The sequence below is a fragment of the Leuresthes tenuis genome, unplaced genomic scaffold (genome assembly GCF_036924035.1).
Source record: "Leuresthes tenuis unplaced genomic scaffold, fLeuTen1.0.hap1 SCAF_9, whole genome shotgun sequence".
Lineage (NCBI taxonomy): Eukaryota > Metazoa > Chordata > Actinopteri > Atheriniformes > Atherinopsidae > Leuresthes > Leuresthes tenuis.
The window spans coordinates 17766450-17787852 of NW_027325363.1; the positions used below are offsets into that span (position 1 = coordinate 17766450).

At 40.3% G+C, this 21403-nt stretch overlaps 1 protein-coding gene across 1 annotated transcript; it reads left to right on the top strand.

Moving 5' to 3' along the window:
* The first annotated feature begins 1540 nt into the window (after window positions 1-1540).
* On the top strand, window positions 1541-20441 carry stard10 (StAR related lipid transfer domain containing 10). Its single transcript, XM_072392628.1, has 6 exons — window positions 1541-2367; window positions 12941-13088; window positions 13217-13320; window positions 17259-17376; window positions 17928-17980; window positions 19344-20441. The coding sequence occupies exons 1-6, from the start codon at window positions 2209-2211 to the stop codon at window positions 19548-19550; spliced, it is 789 nt and encodes a 262-aa protein (XP_072248729.1). The 5' UTR covers window positions 1541-2208; the 3' UTR covers window positions 19551-20441.
* Window positions 20442-21403: the final 962 nt, after the last annotated feature.

A 21403-nucleotide genomic window follows, 5' to 3' on the forward strand; every position in this document is an offset into this window, starting at 1 on the left:
ATTGGCTGGCCTTTGGCTAAGAGCTAAGTGTCTGCATTTGCATGTGGACACAAAAGGAAAAATGGTGAATGATTGCCCAACTTAAACCTGACTAGGCTAAAATATGTTGTTGAGACCTAAAATGTATATGGAATTACACTAAAAATGAGCACCAGGACACTGTAGTGAATTCAGCTTAAAATGTTGTTGGTTAGCTTTGTCAGTCAAGTTTTACAGTTAAAGGGGAAGTTCGTTTTTTTTTTTAAAACCTGGACCTTATTTCTGGCATAAAATACATTCACCTACTCACCAATAACAGTTTGGTGATAGTCGGCGTACTTCAGAAGATATTTAAATTACTCGAGATCCGTGTATATCCATAAAATGGGAGAGAACGGGGGCATAGACAATACAGCCTCTAAATAAGGCATTATCTGTCTTTATTTCATCAATACTTTAAGATGAATGAATGAATGAATGACCGCGTACTATTGCACTGTTAGCTCATAGCTGCTGTGTTATTGTTATTGGCGGCTATCTGGGAGCTTTCTACACACTCGTCTACTGGGATGACATCATCGGTGTGCCGGCGCAGCACAGTTTATTTACTCCTTGCTCTGTGACAGTCGACTAACTTCACACAGAGTTTGCTACTGATAGTTTTTTTTGTGCAACATCGCAGGACATTCATCAGATTTTGACGACGTTGACCCCCCCAACAATTATTATTATGATAATCTAATGACTTGGGTTTGATTATACATTGGCCAGCCACAACCATGTATCTCAGTACATGGTTGAACACAAGTAGAAGCATCAGAATGGTTATATATTCACTTTCTATTGCTCTCATAAATATGAGAAACGTAACTATTTTGAGACCAGTTCAGTCGTGGCTTGCCTGGGGCAGCTGCGCCCCATGAACTGAAAGACTCATCTCTTGAGTGCAGGAATTATGAATGAGTATGGGAAAGAGCACACTGTTGTAGTTTACTATATTTAGGTAAGGCTAAAAGAAACAGATTTTATGCTATTACAGTCATAGGATTATAACATACTCATGTTATAACATGTCAGGTCTGCCATCTACACAACAACTGCACAACACACAAAGTAAGCAGCTTCTCCATCTCGCCTGTGCTCGCATCTCCTTTTATTAGTTGTTCACAGCGCAACTAAAGGTTCCCCTAATGTTCAATAGAGAATATTCAGGCTGTCTGACCTGGCCTTTCTGAGACTGCAAGTGGTGCACATATAACAGCTTGGATCAGGGCAACTGGACTTCCCTGTCCTGGTTCCTGAAGGGGTGTCTTTGAGTGGTGCATTGTAGGTGGTGTTCTGGAGATTCAAAATAGAAATACCCAGCCATAGAGCTGATGGCTCATATGTTTTTAACATATGACTACATCTGAAATACATATTAAAATATATCCATTTTAATCGGAAGAGTAATTCAACTCTTAGTGTAAACTGGCAGGGTTATGAGCTTTACGATGAGCACCTGAAGGCACCACAGGGAGGTGTAATGTAACTGTAGCTGCGCTGCCTGCTTGTGCAGCCCGGTTTCCCCTCCTCTGTCACTCCACCTCCTCCTCTTCCTCTTATTTTTTCTCACCGCATCTCGTTCACCACCTGCCACACCAGCAACTCAGCTATGGAGACTCTCCGCAAATTATTGTAAGCTGATAGAATAAACAGTTGAGGGAGAGGCAGAGGGAAACACAGGAGAGGTGGATACAGAGAGGAGGAGACAGAAACGCAGAGTGAGAGGCGGAAACACAGAAACATATGGTTTGTCTAAAGAGTGGCTATTTCTAAGGACTGCTGAAGCGGACAGAAACTTATTAAATCGCCGTTATTATCTGAAAGTCACATTTCATCCATCCATCCCATTATTTTGCCACTTCTTTGCCTTAGTCTCGCGCGCTCACCTGTGTGAGACTGTGCTTAAGCCTCTGTTTCAGTAGTTTGTGCAGGGTGGATTGCGGTTATTGGACCTGCTTGAACGCGCGCACACACACGCTCACGGACCATCACAAGACGCGGGGGAGCCTACAAAAGCTTCATGCAAGGACCAAATTGAATTAGACAACTTATTCCCACAGAGGAGGACGTAATTTTGGTAGGCTTTTGGCTCCCTTCGCTTCTTCACCAGCACGCCGCATCGCCTCCCGGCTGACCAGGAGACTCCCCCATCTCGCTTTTCTCACGTCCTCACGGTAGCAAGCCATGTCTGGACATACTGTGACCATCCCGGACGATGGGGCGTTCGCCAGCTTCAAGGCTGAGTGTCTGTGCGAAGAGAACTGGAACATGACCCACAGCAAGGGGGGCATCAAGGTTTGGACCCAGGGTCTGGAGGAGGGGAAGTCCATCCACAAAATTAAGGTGAGGCTACTAAACCCGACGGATATGAAGTAAGATTTTTTATCATTATTATTTTTATGTAGAAAATGTATACTTAATCTAGTACTGGTACTGTTCACGTCAAAACACATAGAAAAAAAGTCGCGATGTCATGTGACAACAGGACAAACGCAAACGGGGATGGGGAGAAATAAACCCCCCCTCTACCATCCAGCTGGCAGGGTACTGCTCTGAATTTCCATATGATCTAAACTGCTGACATGCTCTTTTGCCGCATGGCCCCTTTGTGGTTGCAGATCTTTCTCCACCAGCATACATTTAAAAAAGAAAAACGATTTCAAAAGACAAAATCATACCGTTTATTGTCAACTGTAAGCATATGAAAAGGAAAAAAAAAATCCCATTCGCATTACTTCGTGCAACTAAGAAGAGTGTAGGAAACTTTGGTAAAGTCAGCCCATTCTGTTTTGGATTTGTATTATGGTGATTCTGTGGGACTGCGCCACGGTGCACAGTGGAAAATCCCCTTTCTGAGGAGAAGCGAGAGAAGGTGGAAAACTCAGGAGGCAGGTTCATTTCCCAGGAGACACGTCATCATTTGCTAGTAAAGCTGTTTTAAAGTCTATTGGAAAAGCAAATTGCGTGGCGGCGAGTAAAATGTACCTTGGTTTCCAATGAGGAATTGGATTTGCATACAGTTTATCAGAGGTTTAACACAAAGTTTTGAGCAAGAGTTCACATCGAATTAGTGTAAGAGAGTGAACCCTGAAGGATGCCAGGTGATTTTTTTTTTTTTTTTTTTGTATTTTGCTTTATACCTGAGTGTACATCTTGGGTGTTTGTGGAATTGATAGTGAAGCATTTTTTGTCAACCAGTAACCATTAGTCTATAATGGTTGAAGAGGGCAGTCACAGAGATACTGTCTATGGCAAAAAAAATAATTATAATGATGGTGTCTACGATGAAAAAGCCTTCCCATGTCCAAGTAACCAAGAAACTCAGAGTTCAGAGGAAGAACTGCACAATAAAGTTGTGTTTGATGGAAGCGGGGAACTCATCTCAAAGAATCCAAGAAAATGAACTAACTTCAACCCTTTACTGTAAATCCCAACAAAGACATTGAAACATTTTAATGTAATGAGTTTTAGATTTTTAATATTCTTGATCTATTAGAGCTTAAGACTAAAGGAATCAGATGGTTTTCAGCTTGGTCATCCCTGTCTCTCATCACTCACTGTTGAATTCGATTTGCGACATCTTTACACAGACAATAATATCACTCTTACTCTTACCCCATCATAGAGGAATTTGTTCACTTTTGAGTTAAGAGGACAGAGAGCAATTGGTTAATATGTGACCCGGAGATGATTTTATCTTCAGAGAGTCAACAGAGCAGCATTTCTGCCAGAACACTGCATCGGTTGCCAAGATATCCCCTCTGTCAAGCTTTCCAGATCAGTAACTTTATATGTATTATTCTTTATGCAACTCAAATCCTGCCTTTCTTACCAAGACAATGAGCTAGAGCTTAATTTTCAGCAAATTAAATTGAGCTGGATAAGCTATCATCGGTTTCTGTGTTAACCAGTTTGGAGACAAAGGAGCAGGGCCTAAATATCATATGCAGCACACAAAAAAAGACACGCCTTTGCTGTCTCTAATGTCAGATAGAGTGGGGTGGTGTGCAATTCATTTCCACAAATTTTGGGTTGTGTAACCTGAATCGGTTTCGGAGTCTTATTTACCAGTCAGCAGTTAATAACCTGCAGTTAACTCTTCCATCAGAGGACAAAAGAAAATGGGAATTCTGAGGTCAGACTTTTAAAAAGCAGTAATTGGTCAAGAAAATTACAACTGCTGCATCTCCACAGGCAACACACCATGTCCACTTCTTCCTCTGACAACTAATTCTGTTTCTACAGCTAACTGCCAAAAGGGGAGATAAAAGTTCTGTAATGGGGGTTGAATGAATAGATTATATTGGGTTCTGATAATTTCTGATGACATTTTGTTTTTGAATGCTCTATTGACTGTCAGGGGACGGTTGTTATCAATAACACAAGGTCCATCTAGAAGTTCCCAATCAGTTGGTTTGGTAAGATAATGTGACAGGCATGTGAAAGTATGCAATGACTAAACTTGTTGATCTAGTTAAGTAACTGTCAGTTTGTCTGCTGTTCGAATATTTGTCTTTGCAGTCGATGATTAGGCAGGATAGGACAATGAGTGTGCACCTTTCAGTAATAAAAAAACTGCTGCGTGCCATCCATTATATTATATGTGCCCACGGCCATTATTGGAGCTTGTTAGTGTTTAGGGAGTTTGGGGGGGGGGCTGCCTTATAAAGTATCCTTACAGCACACTTTGGTGATGTCACGTGGTAAAATATGTCGATTTTTGTTCGATTAGATTTTTTTTCTCAAAAGGAATAGTTCATTATAGAAATAGATTGAATTTGCATACATTAAGACACCAAATCAAAGGTTAGTGAAGCAGTCGACACCTTGAGTGCTCTGGAAATGATCAAAATTGATCAAATAATGATTTGAGAAAAAAAAAGAAAAAAGATATCGAGCTGCACTTGTTGCTCAGTTTGCTGTTGGATGCTACAATCTCCTTTGACGGCCTTGGATGTTGACTTGTGTCCCACATCAACTGACAGTAATCTCATTTTTTTAATGTCAGTTTTGGGCAGATCAGGTTTAGGCGTGGAAGCTGCCTTCTTTTCCTGCTGCCATATCCGGGTCTGAGGCGTGTCAGTGAGCCGTTAGGTGTTTACTTTGGTAAATTAAGTGGTGTGTGCGTGGATGGGTGTGTGTCTGTGTGTATAGGGGGTGTTATCTTCATGAGCAGAAGCTCTCCCCCGCCCCCACTCTCTTTCTCCTCTGTTTTTACCTGGGAGCCAGGTTCTTTGTGTGTGTAGGGTAGTGTGTATGAGCCAATCAAGAGTGTAAACCGGACACATTTCTCGGTGTGATTCCTCGGACTGTGTCCCATGTGGATGACAGAGGTGTAACATTTTCTGTGTGTGTGTATGCGAAGAGTAGGGATGTTCTCTTTCGTGCTTTTTCACATAGGACAGGTGTGTTTCCTCACGACAGCTGCAGCCTGCAAACAGTTGATATGTACACACGTTATGCATTTAGGTGTGGCTTCTGTCCATCACTCCCTATTTTTGGAAACATGACAGTAACAGGAGCTTGATATTTGCATTATACAACATTGTGTGACTTTTGTTTCAGTCCCACACACCTAATCTTCCACTCCGTAAATGTTGCCATTAAATTGTTGAATGGTAGTCAGCGCGTGTGTTTGTGTACATGTGTTGGGATGCTGGCAATCAGCGATGCCACAGATACAGCTCTTCTATTTATAGACCGAAGAAAAGGGTGCATCTTTGCGGATGCACGTCGAATGATTAATGAGCAGGTTGAAACTTTTTTTGAGATTGAAACCGGCTGTGTGTTTCTGTTTTTGTCTTTCCTTTAGAAATACTACAGAAAAATGTATTAACCAGATGGGTGCAAGAGAGAATGGGTAATGGCAATCATCATTATCATCAGTGGGCTAATTATCCATCAACATGATCACCATTATCATTACCTCTGTCATATTCATCAAAAAGAACTTCTATGTGACGGCAGTAATCACTCAAACAGACATCATTATGATATTACTTCTCAGCACATGACTTCACGTACGCTATGAGCATGTGTGTCAATATGGAGGTGCTTTTTGCTTACTGGAGCAGTTTGATCCCAACAACACACACTCACACACGCAGCAAGGCTGATTAATCTTAACATTGTTTTTTTTCCTCAGTTTTCTGGACAGTTCATGACTTCAGTCTAATTTTTTTATGACTTTTTTGCATCTACATGAACTCAAGACAAAAGACCGCTCAAACGTAGTTTCTTTGTTACGACTATACTTGCAATATAAACAGATAATAACAAAGAAGCAACACTTGGAAGAGTGGAAATGGGCATTATTCGTTTTGGTTAGCACTGCTAGCTTGCAATAAATAGAAAGAAAAACACAAAGCACTCTTTTTTTTTGCTTGAGATCTAAGCTCATCACCATTCCTGAGCTTATATCTCCTTTTGCTCTCTGTTTCTGTCTCGCAAATGTCTGCATGTCACAGTATTTTACTGCCACTGGGGGACTGTTCTTAGTTGTGTTAGCACTCCTGTTGGTCCTTTAGCTTGGCTCCACTTTGTAAAAGACTCAAATAAAAGTGGACAACGGTCAGATTTGTGGTGAAGTGAAACTAAATGTCAAATAATAAAGATTATCCTCTGCAGCTGCTGTTTGTGGTCTTACTCATGCTTTTTTGCTGTTTATGGATTTTGGTGCTTCGTACTGTTGTTGCTGGCTCACCCGACACTAGCTGGTTCACCTAGTTTGGCAGTCATCATTCAATTAGCGTGTAGCATTATCAACAGAGCTTTTTGGAGGACCTGGAGATTGAAAAAATGTCTCTCTGAAGTCTTAAAGCGATGCAGACAGATACCTGAGAGAATTTTGAATGACTTTTAATGTACATGTTCTCAGTTAAATCTACTAAAGTAACTCATCACGTTCATCAGAGCCATTGCAGTGTTCTTGAACTGTTGAAGTGAAATCAAAATGAAAAATGTCTTTCTAAATGAAAAGTACCGCATATATATGTGTTCAACCCCTATTCTTTTAAACCCTGCCATAAAATGTGTTGCAGTTACCTTTAGAAGTCGCATAATTAGTCAAATTAGGTCTACCTGTGTGCAATCTAAGCTACACATACTCTAAGCAAACGTGCACCTGTTGTGAAAGACACCAGTCTTCAACACAACTTAGCAAGCGGCAGCATTGAAGACCGAGCCTGTGGGGGACAGACAGTCTGGACAGAGCAGGGATGGGTTATAAAAAGAATACCAAAAACAGTGTATCTCTCAGAGCACCATTAAATCTATAATTTAAAGAAGTGGAAGGAATATGACACTTCAGCTAACCTGCCAGAATTGTGCATAATAAATAACATACATCAGAGACATAAAAAAGTCAAGAACAAGGGAAGGAGGGCATTAACGAGAGAGGTAACAAAGAGGCCAAAGGTATCCCAAAAGGATCCACTGGAATTATTTAAGCTGTACAAAGATATTGCTCCAAGCAAAAAAATAGAAAAACACATTTTAAGGCATCTTGGAGACTCGCCAAACATGTGGAAGAAGGTATGTTGCTCACTTGTGACTAAATTCATCAAGAAAGATGCTGCTTGTGGGGCAAAACTCAGCACCTCTCATCACCATTCCTATAGAAAAGTATCGTTATAGCATTATCTGTGGGGTTGTTTTTCATCAACAAGGCCTGGAAGATTGATTAGAACTGATGGAATGATCGGTGGTGCTAAACACAGTCAGATTCTCAAGTAGAGCCCGTTTCAGAAAATAGAGACTGGGATGGAGACTGGCCTTTCAGCTTGACCTTAAGAAATAATGCAAAAACAACACTCCATTCATTGATAGGGAAATGTGTTGGAATGGCTTTTGTCAAAGCTTAGACCTCAGTCTGTTCAAAATCTGTGATATGGCTTGAAGATTAATGTACATCCGCTGAAGCCAACCAGCTTTAAGGAGTTGGTGCAGTTCTGCCTTAAGGAATGGGCAAAAATCCCTGTGGTTAGATGAAGCCAGATTTATAGAGACAGACACAAAGAAGCCTGCAGCTGTAAGTGTTGCTTAAAAAAAGATGTTCCCCATGTATTGACTTTGGGAGATAGATAGCTATGCAAGCTAATTTTTTTCCCTTCTTTATTTATAACTTGGAATAAAGATATTGAACTCTCAAAGTTGTAGGTGTGAGGTTTTCATCACAGGATTATTAATCATGCAACTTCTCGTGGTTACTGAGATGGAAGCTATGTGTGGAACACATGCTTTCAAGATAATTCTGGATAGAAATGAGACTTAAAGAACATCAAACTTGACTATTTCACTGTCATTAAAGTAACATTGCCACATTTCTTTAATAACGTTTTATCGTTTTAATTCTATAGCTTGCAATTTAGCCATTTTTTTAACAAACCCTACCATATCATAACTACTACTTACTTAACCCAGATCGCCATAGATGGATAGCTGCACATGAGTATACAGAATCTGTTGGCAGATTTAAAAAGAGGTGGAACACATTTCCTAAAATCAAGAACTTTGGAACCATTGGCTATTTACTGACATCAATTCAGCTTTTAATCTACTTTTTGTAATTCATCTGCAATCAGACCTTTAGCCTGTAGATCACTTATCCAGCCTAACATTGTGTAAACAGACGTAAGGCAGCGCCTCACAACATGAGAAATATCTGCCCAAACATACACTCACAAACATACTCATGGGTTCGCCTTCTCCCATGCTGACACAGAGGGAAACCCGGCTCTGAATCACACACGTACCCCCCGCTTAAGTGTTTTTTTCATGACTGTCTTCCGCAATCACGTATCAGCCCCCGTGGGAGCAAATGATGGGAGTTGATAGAACTGAGAGAACGACGGAGGCGAAGAAGAGAGAAGCAAGAAGAGAACAAAAGAGTGTGATGAGGGGCGAAAAGGAGAGACTGAAAAGTGGGTGGATTGTGTTGGACCAGCAGGGATAGAAGGTCACTGGGCACTCAGAGTGGGCAGACGGTGCGGTGTGCACAAACATGAAGACAAAACCACACACACACCTTTTGTTCCTACCCTTCAGCTTCCATGTCTTTGTGAACTCTATTTTACCCGCCTTTCTCTTTCCCCGTCTCTGTGCTTCATCTGTTCTGTTTACTGAATTAGTATGTAATAGAATTATGAACATGTGTACTCAGCTGGCTGTATGTCTTCATTCTCTGCTAAATGTCTTTTGCCCCCTGCAGCTCTCCTCTTTCGCCTTTTCATTTGGGTTTCCTCCTACTCTTGTTTCAGTTTGCCTTTGGATACAACACATCCATTATTCTCTTTTGTCTTTTCTGACTTGCTGTACAAGTCATTTGCCAATACATCCAGACACACACAAAGCCAGCTATCAAATATAAGAACTTATAACATTTCCTCTGTCTGCCTCTTGAATAAAATCCAGAATGGCTTTGGAATGTACACTTTTCTTCCAAAATACTATCATACTGTATACTCTGTTTTTGGTAGCTCCATACAAGGAGTCAGAGATTAACCTGTAGTCTTGTAACAGGTTCTAGTTCTAGTTCTGCTTAATTTCTGTTCTATTATATGGAATGAACACCGTGTTTCACAGACTTTATCTTTTAACAGTCACGGTATCATCTCTGGGTACTCACAGAATGCTTGTACGGGTTTCAACTATTGTCTTCAGTCAGTGGCATTGCATAAGCTTAAACAGAGTAATATCAGGTGACTACAATCACTAATCTGATTTAAACAAACAGTGAGCTGACTGTCTGACTTATCCTCTGGTCCGCCTATGTCCTGTTTTTTAATCACAGATCTGTGTGACCAAGTTTTTGTGCTTCAGAGTTCAAATGGACACATTGTTTTTCTCAGTCCAAGTGGTCTGCTTGCTTTGTGACAATGAGGCAGCAGCAATGTAACCCAAGATTCTGTAAGTGTTAACGGGGGCAGGTTGGCAGTGCATCACAGGGCCACACCGAGACAAACGAGACACACTACCATGCACGCTCGCACTCCTAAGGACAATTTAGAGACGTCAATTAACCTAACATGCATGTTTTTGGACAGTGCGAGGAAACCAGTGTCCCCGGAAAGATTTTATTGGTTAATTAACCAAAAGTTTAATGAACTAAACAGCATATAATCATTGTATTAATAATGAAAAAAAAAAGTTAGATTAATTTACTAATACAATGAAAAGAATCTGATCTGTAATCAGTTCAAATAAATTATTTTTAGCAGGAGTCCCAATTTCATATAATCATTTACTTCTGGTTTCACTTGTGTTAGTCATCATTAAAGATTTATTTGGCATGTATGTGAGGCGGCGTCTGCATGACTATCTGTATTTTACTCAAGTCCCTTTTATTATTGCTCAAGCGACTGAGCCATCTGATACCCTAGAGTGTTTAACCAGATATTGTCACATTTCTCTCCAGCCTGCCTCATACTTAAGAGCCAGAAATGAGCTCCCTTATGTTCTTGATTAGTATAGTAATGAGGTTAAACGTCCAACATTGACCCATCTGCACCCCTGAAACCTTTTAATTCAATCTCTTCTATCTTTTTCTGTATTTATTTGCCTGCTTTCTGTACCAATTACACAGTTCCCGGTTCCATTTTGTGTTTGTCTCAGTCTTTTAATACCCAGTAATATGATGACACTTTTATCTTATCTTATTCAATTTTCTTGTATTTTATTTCTTTTACTGTTATTTTATTGTTTTTTTACTTTTTTAAAAATTTATTTTGTTATTTATTATCTGCTGTAAAGCACTTTGGTACACCAAAATGGATTGTTGTAAAGGGCTGTATAAATAAAGTACATTTACATTTACATTTTTTTATGCCAGAGGGCTAAGGACTTTACAGTTGATTTAAACAGCAGTGGGTGGCTCAGTGGCTACAAAAGTGCATAGCTTCCACGTGCAGTGCACATACTGGCATGGTGTAAATGCCCAGTTTAGGGGTTATATACGATCCCAGGACAATTACAATACTTCTCCTAGTTTAAATGTTGCCGGGAAATTACTATTATTCTTTTTTTTAATGGGAACATTTTGGAAGTTCTCTCTGCAATAGACTCTTAACTCCAAACAAATAAATGAGAAATAGTTCATGATATTATTGTTTGAAACTAGTATTTTATAGTGACTTATTATAAATATCAGTCAGTTAAACTTTAAGGACTTTGGTCATCCCTGACTGGCCACCACTGAACCAAAACTGTCATCTCTGTTAGTTTAAAACTGTGATCCGCATCAGCCCATTGGTGCTAATTAGCAGATTTTAGCACACTCACGAGCTAAATTGAGATCATAATCGTATTGAATTTCACACTTGGAAAGTAGCCCCGCCTCAACATTGTCACCATGAGCATCTTAGCGTTTCAGATGACAGAAATGCAACCCTGTTTCCAAAATATAGCGTTTGGGACGCCGAGTGAAATCTGACCTAAAACGCAGTGCAAATGAAAAAATATTGAAAATGGAACTGAAAACTGTGGAAAAGTTTCAACTGAAGTTTAAGTCAGCCATGCTTTGTAAAAAAACAGAAAATTTGAACTGACATTGTCTGGTAGAATAAGGAAATCCTTACCTGAAAAAGATTCTGATGCGGCATATGTTGCTCCAAAACCTGGATACTGTATCTCAATTAACAAAAGGTTGTCCTCGTCATTAAAACACACGCATCATGGATGCTGTCTTTTTACTTTGCGTCCATATATTTGTAAAAGCACAGTGGATTTTCTCAGTTTCAACATATGATATGCTGTCTTTGGAATATTTTCAAATGGCTTTCGGGTTTAAAAGAGCTGAAATCATTGCACTGTGTACTTATTTGCATTTTGAGCAGCGTGCAACTCTTTGGGAAGTAGGGGGAAAAAGTGAAGGATTTTATTGAACCATATCTAAGGGCAGGAATTTATAAGATTTAAAATGTTAAATTCCCAGGGCACATTTTATAATGTTCAACCAAAGGTGAGCTCATCCTATATTTAAGGGGATCTCAACAGCTTCACAGCTAAGTGTGAAGTTGGCGATCATTTTCTTAAATGAATTCCTCAGGGGACAAGGCAAGATTGAGTTTTAAAACTGATTTGCATTGGGACTTAAAATCTATATCCTTTACATCGCAGTCTTTGTTGTACTTAATATTTTCTATTGTTCACTTTACTCTCCCCTCTTTCTCGCTGTTGTTATCATTAAGATGTATTCCCCCTGACAGTTGTAACTGTAGAAACACCTACACTCCTGGGTTTCAGGCCTCGCTTTGCCTGGGGTGTCGTGGCTCCTGTATTAAGCTGTACCACACCTACATGAAGACACAAATAAACTGTATGTGGTGAGGATGGATAAACGGTACTCTACCCTTAGATTTTGCTGACTCTGTTTCATTGCATCTGGGTTGCAGCATAAACCATGCACATCTCAGTCAAAGAGATTAGTCCAAAAGTCGTTGTTCCAAGCAGCAAGTGAGGTGTGGAGGTGTATATCCAAAAAATTTGCTTTCCGCCCCCCCTGCAAAAGGTTGGCCTTTGCAGATGATTTGATGAGTGTCAGAGGCCTGACTCTGTCTTGTAATGTTGTTGTTTTCTGTTCAAGAGCTCGGGTCTAGTTATGACTCATCTATGGTCAGTGGCCTTTTCCTCTTTGCTTGGGTCTGTGTCACACACACACAAACAGAAGCGCATCACCCTTTTCTCTCCACTCTCTGGCACTGATGCTCTTCAAACATCTGAAGTCTAAATATTTCCTTGTCAGATGCCTAGCCTGTCTGTGTATGTGAGCTTTTATATAGGATCCCTCAACAGCAGATCTTGTTACTTTATTTAACATCAGTTTAACTGTGATGTATGCACTGAATAAACTGTTTTTAGCTCTACGTTTTCTTCGTTTCCTAAAATTTTAACACCTTGCTTCTCTGTCTTTTTCTCTCAGTGTTGTATGATTTGTATGGACGTGTCAGCTGAGACGATGTACGACGTTCTCCATGACATTGAATACAGACGGAAGTGGGACTCAAATGTGATCGAGACCTTTGATATCGGGAAACTTACTGTCAATGCAGATGTCGGTTACTATTCATGTATGTTGCACATTCTGATACAGACACATCTTGGGGTTCACATCTTGGATTTGGGGTTGTGAGGCAAACTAAACACTCAATATGTCCGCTGGAGTTGTAATTGTTTTATTTATTTATTCATTTTAAAGGGAAGTGTCCAAAACCTCTCCGGAACCGTGATGTCATCACGCTTCGCTCCTGGCTGCCAATAGGGAAGGATTACATCATCATGAACTACTCGGTTAAACATGTTGTGAGTACACACACACACACACACACACACAAACACAGGGTGCACATATGCTCAAATCCTGCACATTCATTCCCTTTATAATCTTTATGTGTGGTCTAAGGTGCAGAGGAATGCAAACGCAGCACTGTGAAACATGGACATTTTAGTCCAGTTTAGAAAGGGCATTGCAGTGTATGAATTTTTTCATAGAAAAGTGGCGACACAAAGCTCTTACAGGTCATTTAAAATTCCACTCATCTTATACAGAAGCATTGCATGCAGGAAGGAAAGACAGTTTGGCACCATACCACAGAGACAGCACTATCCTCCCCTTGCTGCTCGGATGTGATATGATCATACAGTAGATGCATTGTGTGCAAGCACCGTTTCAGTTTAACCGTGAGGTCATTAATTGGATTCAGATGAACATTGTTAATTTTTAGTTTGGCTTCAAATCGTGCTTTCTAAGAACTTGAGTGATATGAATTGCCACCAGTAAATTAACAAGGTGATAAGAAGGTCCTGAGACCATGTGAGAGACAGTTCGGGATCATACCTCTCTGATACCTCTCTGTTTTTAGCTGTCAATATGTCTGTTGTTCTTGTCTGGAATTAGAAAGCGAGTGCAAGAACTGTTTCATGTAAGAGCTTGTGCTCATCATCTGTCACACGAGCTACAACAACCAAATTATTGTCAGTGCTGGTTAAAGCAGAACTTTGCACCCTTGAGGAAAAGGTGAACTTAGGAAAAGTTGAGCAAATAGAAGGAATGCACATAATGTAATCAGACATGTGACTACACTCTGGTCACGCCCACCGAGTGATGAAAAGACAGATGGCTGCAGACTGTTTGGCTGGAAAACAAGTCCAAAATAGTGAAGAGCTGTTGCGTGATTGACTGTATCAACAGATTCAGGAAGGTGACTTTTTTCTTTTCAGGGACTTATAGAAGATAAAGAGAAAAAAGCCAAATGTGTTGCTGCTATTTAGAGAGTTAACGGAAATCCAGGCTTGGAAACGTGGATTTGCTGTGAAAACTTTGTTTGGTTTGTTAGATTGTTATTGTGTTTTGGGTCCATGTCGCTGCAAAGTTTTTACATTTGGTGGAAAACATGTGTAACAGTGCTCTAATAGGTTAAAAATCGCATTCTGCAAATCAAATTTGTACCTGGAATGAATGTTATAAATCGAGTTGGGTAACAAAAAATTCAAACATTAACTTGAGAAAAGTAAAAACTGACAACGCTGTATAAAAACTAGTACACCCAGAATGTCATCTGATGTCTTTGTGTCCTTCATTTTGCTGACAAATTCCACTGTGAAGTGCAACCAGGCATCCAGACTTTTATTTGCTTTCAGGTTTTGTTTTTTGTGAATTTTCCCAGTGGAAAAATCAGGTAAGTTTAAATCATTCGGAAACCAGTCAGATTTTAATGTCAGTGATCCCCAAGTTCTTTGGCACGACACAAAGATCCCTGGAGGTACCAGCGGCATTGAATATAAATGGTATTCACTTATTCTCGTGACCAGCGCCGGAAGCCACCTTTACTGTTTTTCCTCTGGGGGAAAATAACGTAGGTGTACACTCTATTAAAGTAGCAGGTCCCTCCCGCTCTGCTTTGCCCGTCCCCACAGAGGAGGTTGCGATGTATGTGCTGCCTAGTAACCACGGCAACTGTAGAAGTAGCAGTGATCGGGTCTCACTGGTTGTTTTCACTCAGGCATGTTGGATTTAGACAAATTGCACCAGAAGCCGTTCGAGGAGTCTGGGGAACCAGATTTTCTCTTATTTTTCCCTCGCATGAGATCAAGGTGCCAATTTCAGCCACCATTATAAAATTTAAAAAAGAAAAAATTTGTATTCAATTTATAAACTTCTGTCAATATTTTCTACTTATTTTATTTAATTTTTTAAAAATGTGATTGTCAGGTTGTAAAATATTTTCAAAAAGTAGATGATACATTGTTTTCTCAATCTCCTTTTTCTTCAAATTAAAGGATATTTAGTTTAGTATCATGTAAGATGGAAATACTTCCCATTTTTCCCTCCCAGGAAAACTCATAAGCTGGATATTTAAATAACTGCTGATCAATTTTCAACTGACAAATGAAACTATCTTAGCTTCACCTCTCTCTGTCAGTCCTTTTCCTTTTATTTGAAGTTACTTCTGTCTCATTCTCCCTTTTCTCTCCTCTTCACTCTGTCTCAGTTTTGCTCACTTATGTAATGTTTACAGAAGGATAAGGCCTCTCATGTGACTCTTAGCTTTTGACTTCCGCCTCGCCTTCCGCATTCCTGCATCAATTAGTGGCTGCAAATGTTAGAAACTCTGTGTGTGTTCATGTTTGCATTTCATGTGTGTGACTGAGTGCGATTAAGAAAGGCCAACATTGCTAATCAGTAGAATTTGAAGGTTTGTATTGTTGGGTTCAGTTTAAGGTAATCCCCCTGATTTATTCTTAATCTTTGTCATGATTTATATCTTTAGGATATACCATCCATCTGTTGTCGCTTGCTTTACTGCATAGTGAGCCTCTGTTCAGATTGTTGCTTTATTAGTTAATCCATTGAATGTTTTTTACCCTCTTACAAAGGCAGCATGGCTCCATGGTTAGCAGGATCATTTTGGTCCAGGCTGGAATGTCTCAGTAGCTACTTGATGGATTGTAATTGTATGGATGATATTGCATACTGTAATAATCCATAATGATCAAGGACTTTTTTTTCTTAAACTCTACATCTATCTCCATCATTAGGATGAAATGTTAATTTGTCAAATAGTTTAGGGATATTTATCCAACAACAACAACAACAACAACCAAATACCTACCCCACAACCTCTGCTGAAATTTGTTTGTTGAGTGTTTATTTGTCAGTATTTGAATATACAGAACACAATTTTTAAGCGGTATCTTTGCAACAGCCAATTTTGGGAATGTTGTCATGAAACCAGTTGATCAAGTGCTCGAGTCAAGAGTGTTTCATGGTGGATGTGTTGAGAGATGCTTTAAATGTCCTCTAGTAACCCTTAAAGCAGGCAACTCAAATTCCGGTCTTCGAGGGACACTATCCTGCAGGTTTTAGATGTTTATCTGCTCCAACACACCTGATTCTGATCGATGCCTGATTAGCTGGTTTGTGAAGAATTTAGCAATCTTTTGAAGAGATCCATTTAATCTGAAGCGGATGTGTTGAAGCAGGGAAACATCTAAAACCTGCAGGAGAGCGGCCCTCGAGGACCGGCGTTTGAGCTCCCTGCCTTAAAGAATCCATTAGCACAGAACATGATGATGCTGTATCTGATTTCCCAGAAATCTGCAGATGATTCATGAGAGCTGTAATGGTGCTGACAGCAGAAATTCCTACTATGTAAAATATTAGTAAAGCACCACCACCAGTCATTGAAAATACGAGTCAAATGGTTTACAAAAGATAAAGCGGCTATGTGAAGTTGTCCTCTGATAACAGTTCTAAGCTCACTGCTGCTCTGTGCTGCTTTAGTGCTCTGCAGTGTGTCTGTCCCAATTAATGCAGTCCAACCAGTACTATGCTGCATTTCCATGAAAGATACTCTAAGAAATCTAACCAAAGGAGCTCACAACATTGGGCTACAGTGCATGTGGCATTTAATGCTTGGTTATATGTCATGTTGCATAGACTTTATTTGAATAAAAGATATGACTGTTAAACTGCAGCAGCCTAAAAACAGAAGACAGAGGAGGACGATCAAGTGCCTACCCTGCAAATGTTTAGACCATTTGATGAACTGTTATATTAAGCCAGTTTATGTATATGAGGGCTGATAATAAAAAAAAGAGATTTTCTGTTGGTGGGTTAACTCTTGTAGGAATGTGTAAAAGACATCTATATTGACGATAACCTAGGTAACTTCAGTCCATAACAACTTTGGTGGTTCTTTATCTTGCTAATTTATACTTTTGGGAATGTGTCTCCACAGAAATACCCTCCTAAAAAGGACATGGTGCGAGCTGTTTCAATTCAGACTGGCTACTTAATCCAGGGCCAGGGACCTAATCACTGTACCCTCACCTACATGGCCCAGGTAGATCCACGAGGTAAATGGCACACACACACATGCACAGAGGCAAATCAACACACAAGCTCAAAGGGAGCATGCACTTGTACATAAAAAGGACAGAAACTCATCACTTCACTCATCCAGGTGCTTAGCACATGCTCTATGTTCTATGAATTATTCATTCCTCTGCCTTTATGTCAAAATGAGTCGTCATAGTAACCATATGAAAGATGGTCTATTTCACCTCTTAATGTAGCCATGTCCCTCTTTGGTCTTCATTCCCTTTCTCGTTTTCTATTTATGTTTTTTCCCTTTAATTCGCCTCTTCTCTGTTGCTCTCTTGCACTCAAGCATTAATTGTGTAAATCTCTGTAATTACCTGCTTGTAATGTGTTTGCGCGCGTTTGGATGTAGTGAGTAGTAAGTTACTGAGCTCCTCTTTGATGCTGCTGAAGTGACGCGTAATAACAGACTTAAAATCCCTCTTTTACACACCTTTCCCACCCTCATCTTCCTCCTTCACTTTGATTCTCTGCCACTCTCACGCTTTTATCCGTCTTACTCCGCTCGTTCTGTCTCTCTTTACAGGTTCATTACCCAAGTGGGTTGTCAACAAATCGTCCCACTTCCTGGCTCCTCGCGTAAGTCATGCACATATTTAAATGGATCCTTTGAGTGTGCTGTGTATTTGTCCATGTGTTAATCCAGAGACGCTGTGCATTAAGGTTACACACACAGACACAGCACAGTGCCTGTTACAATGAGAAATATGCATACCTTGAGTACATGAAAAAAGTGCACAGTCCTCATTTTTAGAAGCATCATGTTTACTGTAATTGTTTGTCTGTTTGAGAGTGTGTGTTTGCTGAAATGGGGCCAAGACTCCCTACAGAGCACCCTGGGTTGGATGAGTCCCATGATGATAGTGTCGGTAAGGGGAGAAGCTTTGAGAGATGTACAGAAAAAAGCAAAAGAATAAAGACAGAAAGTGAAAAAAAAAATTGTATTGTTAGAATTATGACATTTTGTGCAAGGCTGACTGCACCCTAGCTGTGTAGGTGTGCATAATATGTACATCGCTGTAATGCTGTGCATGTTTACTCAACATGCAAAAGCAACCAAAAGCAACCGAAAGCAGACATGTCATTCTGTCAGCATGCCGACATAATTGTATCTCAAATAGGGATTCTGCTTTATAGGGCCTGCTCACATTACCACAAATTCCCACTTCGATAACATGCAATCACCTCAATCAAAAGGAAGTCATCATAATGCGATTTAGTTTTACACACTGTGACCTTTTGCCTACATAATGAAACTACTCTTGAAGGTTTGTTGCTGTTGATGTGAGGTCAACATAATGAACAACAAATATTTTCAGAAATAACTTTGCTGAGAACAGTTTCCTCAAAAGAAAGACTAGAGAGATCTATTTTGCCAAATTATTTCTAAAAACTAAAATTTGTTGCATTAGATTGGCTGCATGTGTAATCATGACGTTCCTCACACTCGGCCTCACAACCCATGCAGCTTTTGTGGAGCCAGCCTAAACGTATTTTTCGATAATAAACGCATATATGTAGAGGCTCTTGAAAGCGTTATGAGGAACGTCTGAAGGTACCTGATTATTTGGCTCTGATATCTGAAAACAACTAGGATGTCTCTGTTTTTGTGGTTCGACACACAGTCACCTGGCATCTCACTTGGCTTCTCTACCCACGTTTCATCCCTGTAAATATCTGCATCTCTCACACCATTCCTTCTGCCTCCCTTTGTCTTCTCACTCATCCATCTTCTGCAAAGCTATTTTGGTCCACAGTATCTGTATTTTCATTCCAGCGCAGTCTGCATTAGCTGAGGAAAGAATAAAGGCAAAGTTTCCCAGCGCACTCCCATCATTTTTTCTCTCGCTTGCTGAATTTGCTGGTTATTTTTACGGATCTCTGTAACATCAACCATACGTGTCATCGTCCTTTTGTCGTTTGCCTTATCTAACCTTTCTAGGCGATGAAGAAGATCAACAAAGCCTGTTTGAAGTACTCGGAGTGGAAGCAGAGACACAACCCTGGCTTCAAGCCCTGGCTCTACCCAGAACAGACTACATTACCCAGCATCCCACTCTCAGAGCTGAGCATCCAGCATGCAGAGAGCCTGGAGAATATTGATGAGAGCTCACTGGCTGAGACCCATGAGAGGGAAGACAGCGACTAACACAAACACATCCACACGCACGGTCATGTGTTCATACAAACAGCAATGCAGGGATTCATAAATGCCTGAAAAACATCCATAATGACATGTATGTATATGTGATTCTGTTTGTAAGTATGTGTGTATATGCATACATGATTGCATCCGTGTTGTTCATGAAATGCAAATGCAAGCATACCTTTGGGGACATGTTTGTAAGCAGAGATGCGCTAAGACAGACACGTACTTTACCGACTTGGTCACATATCACATTAGTTTTGTATGAATACATACACTTGCAACAAAGATACACAGATACACAAATGCCCTCAAACACTGACAAGGGACTCCAATTACATAGTCGACAAACTAATGCTTGTTTTATCAGAAAAGTAGCTGTAAATGTGTTTTTGTTTTGTTTTCCAAGGGATATCAATGTTTTCTGATTGGGACCTATGCAGTTTTAACGTAGCAACATATGTTTTCAGGTATATGTTAGAAAATGTTTACAAAGTAATCTGACATGACCAATGAACGTCAAAAATCATATTTTTTTTTCTTTTAGCTACTTTTGGCCACTTGTCTGACATCTCAGTGCAGCCCCAAGCGGTTTCCGTAAAGGCGCACCGTACTGCACCATCCCTCTGCCTGTGTTGTTTCTTATGTCCCTCGTTATGTGTCTCAATCACATTTTGTAAGCACATAATAAATATGCAGGTGTGCAGAAGGCAGCTGGAACCCCCAACCCACCATTCATCCTATTCTTTCCCATACACACACACACACACACACACACACACACGCATGCAGATTCACACATACGTACTGTCTGCTTCTCTGTTTGAGAGATGTATGAATGTATGTAGACTTTAAAAATTAAATACCGATTCCTACAAAGGTTTTCAAATTTCACTGGTGATCTGAGTCTTTATTTCTGCACGTGTGTGTCTCACCTGTGTCACTGCCTTTGCTTGGGTTGGCGCTCACAGTTTTGTGTGCTTGTGTTCACGCTTAACTCGGTTTCAGGAATCACTGACCTGATGAGCTGCCTGATTCGCTCTCATTCACGCGTCCGTTCAGTTAAGATTTTACTGCCGTGATTAGAACAGGAAAACACCGTGACACGCGGCTGCTCCGATGAGCTGTTTTATTTTCCTCACTGGGAAATGTGTGTGTCTTGCATTTGACTGCATGCATCCATGCACTTGCGGCATATGTGTGCGCAGTGGCCTAGATCAGTATTAGGAATCCCCCAATCTGTTGGCATGGCAACTCTGAGATCGACTCAGCACCAGAGGGACACAAAATGATGAGAGCTTGCATGTCATAGAGGAAGTTACTTATTGCAGGGTGTCAGAATATTCTTCCCTTTGCTGGCTTAAACTAAAAGCATGAGATTTTATAAATACTTTTTTATTTCGAGCTACAGTTTCTGATCCTTGTGGTGAGCTGATTAAATGGCATGGAGCACACACAGAAAAGAAACTGTTACATGGCATTGCAGTATGGCTAAGAGCTGCATTCACCACACTGGCTGTATATAACCTGTGAAGAAAACTGTTATACAGCCCATGAAGTGATCTGTGTCTGAGAGAGCCTCAGTAAGAGGAACATAGTAGGGTTCTATATGCGTAATGTCATGGCCATGTTTTTTGCATGTCTTCCTCTCTGTCTCTTCTGCTTTTGCAACATCTACCTCTGCATATGCACCACCTAATAAAGTATGAATGATGAAGCAAAGTATATGCAGGAGATGCTCCACTGCTTCTCTTCTAACCTGTTTCCCTCTTTACAACGGCTGTATTGACTGCCATCCATCCATCCCCTGAGTCTTAATGAGGCCTCTTGTCCTGCTATCACCATCATCATCATTT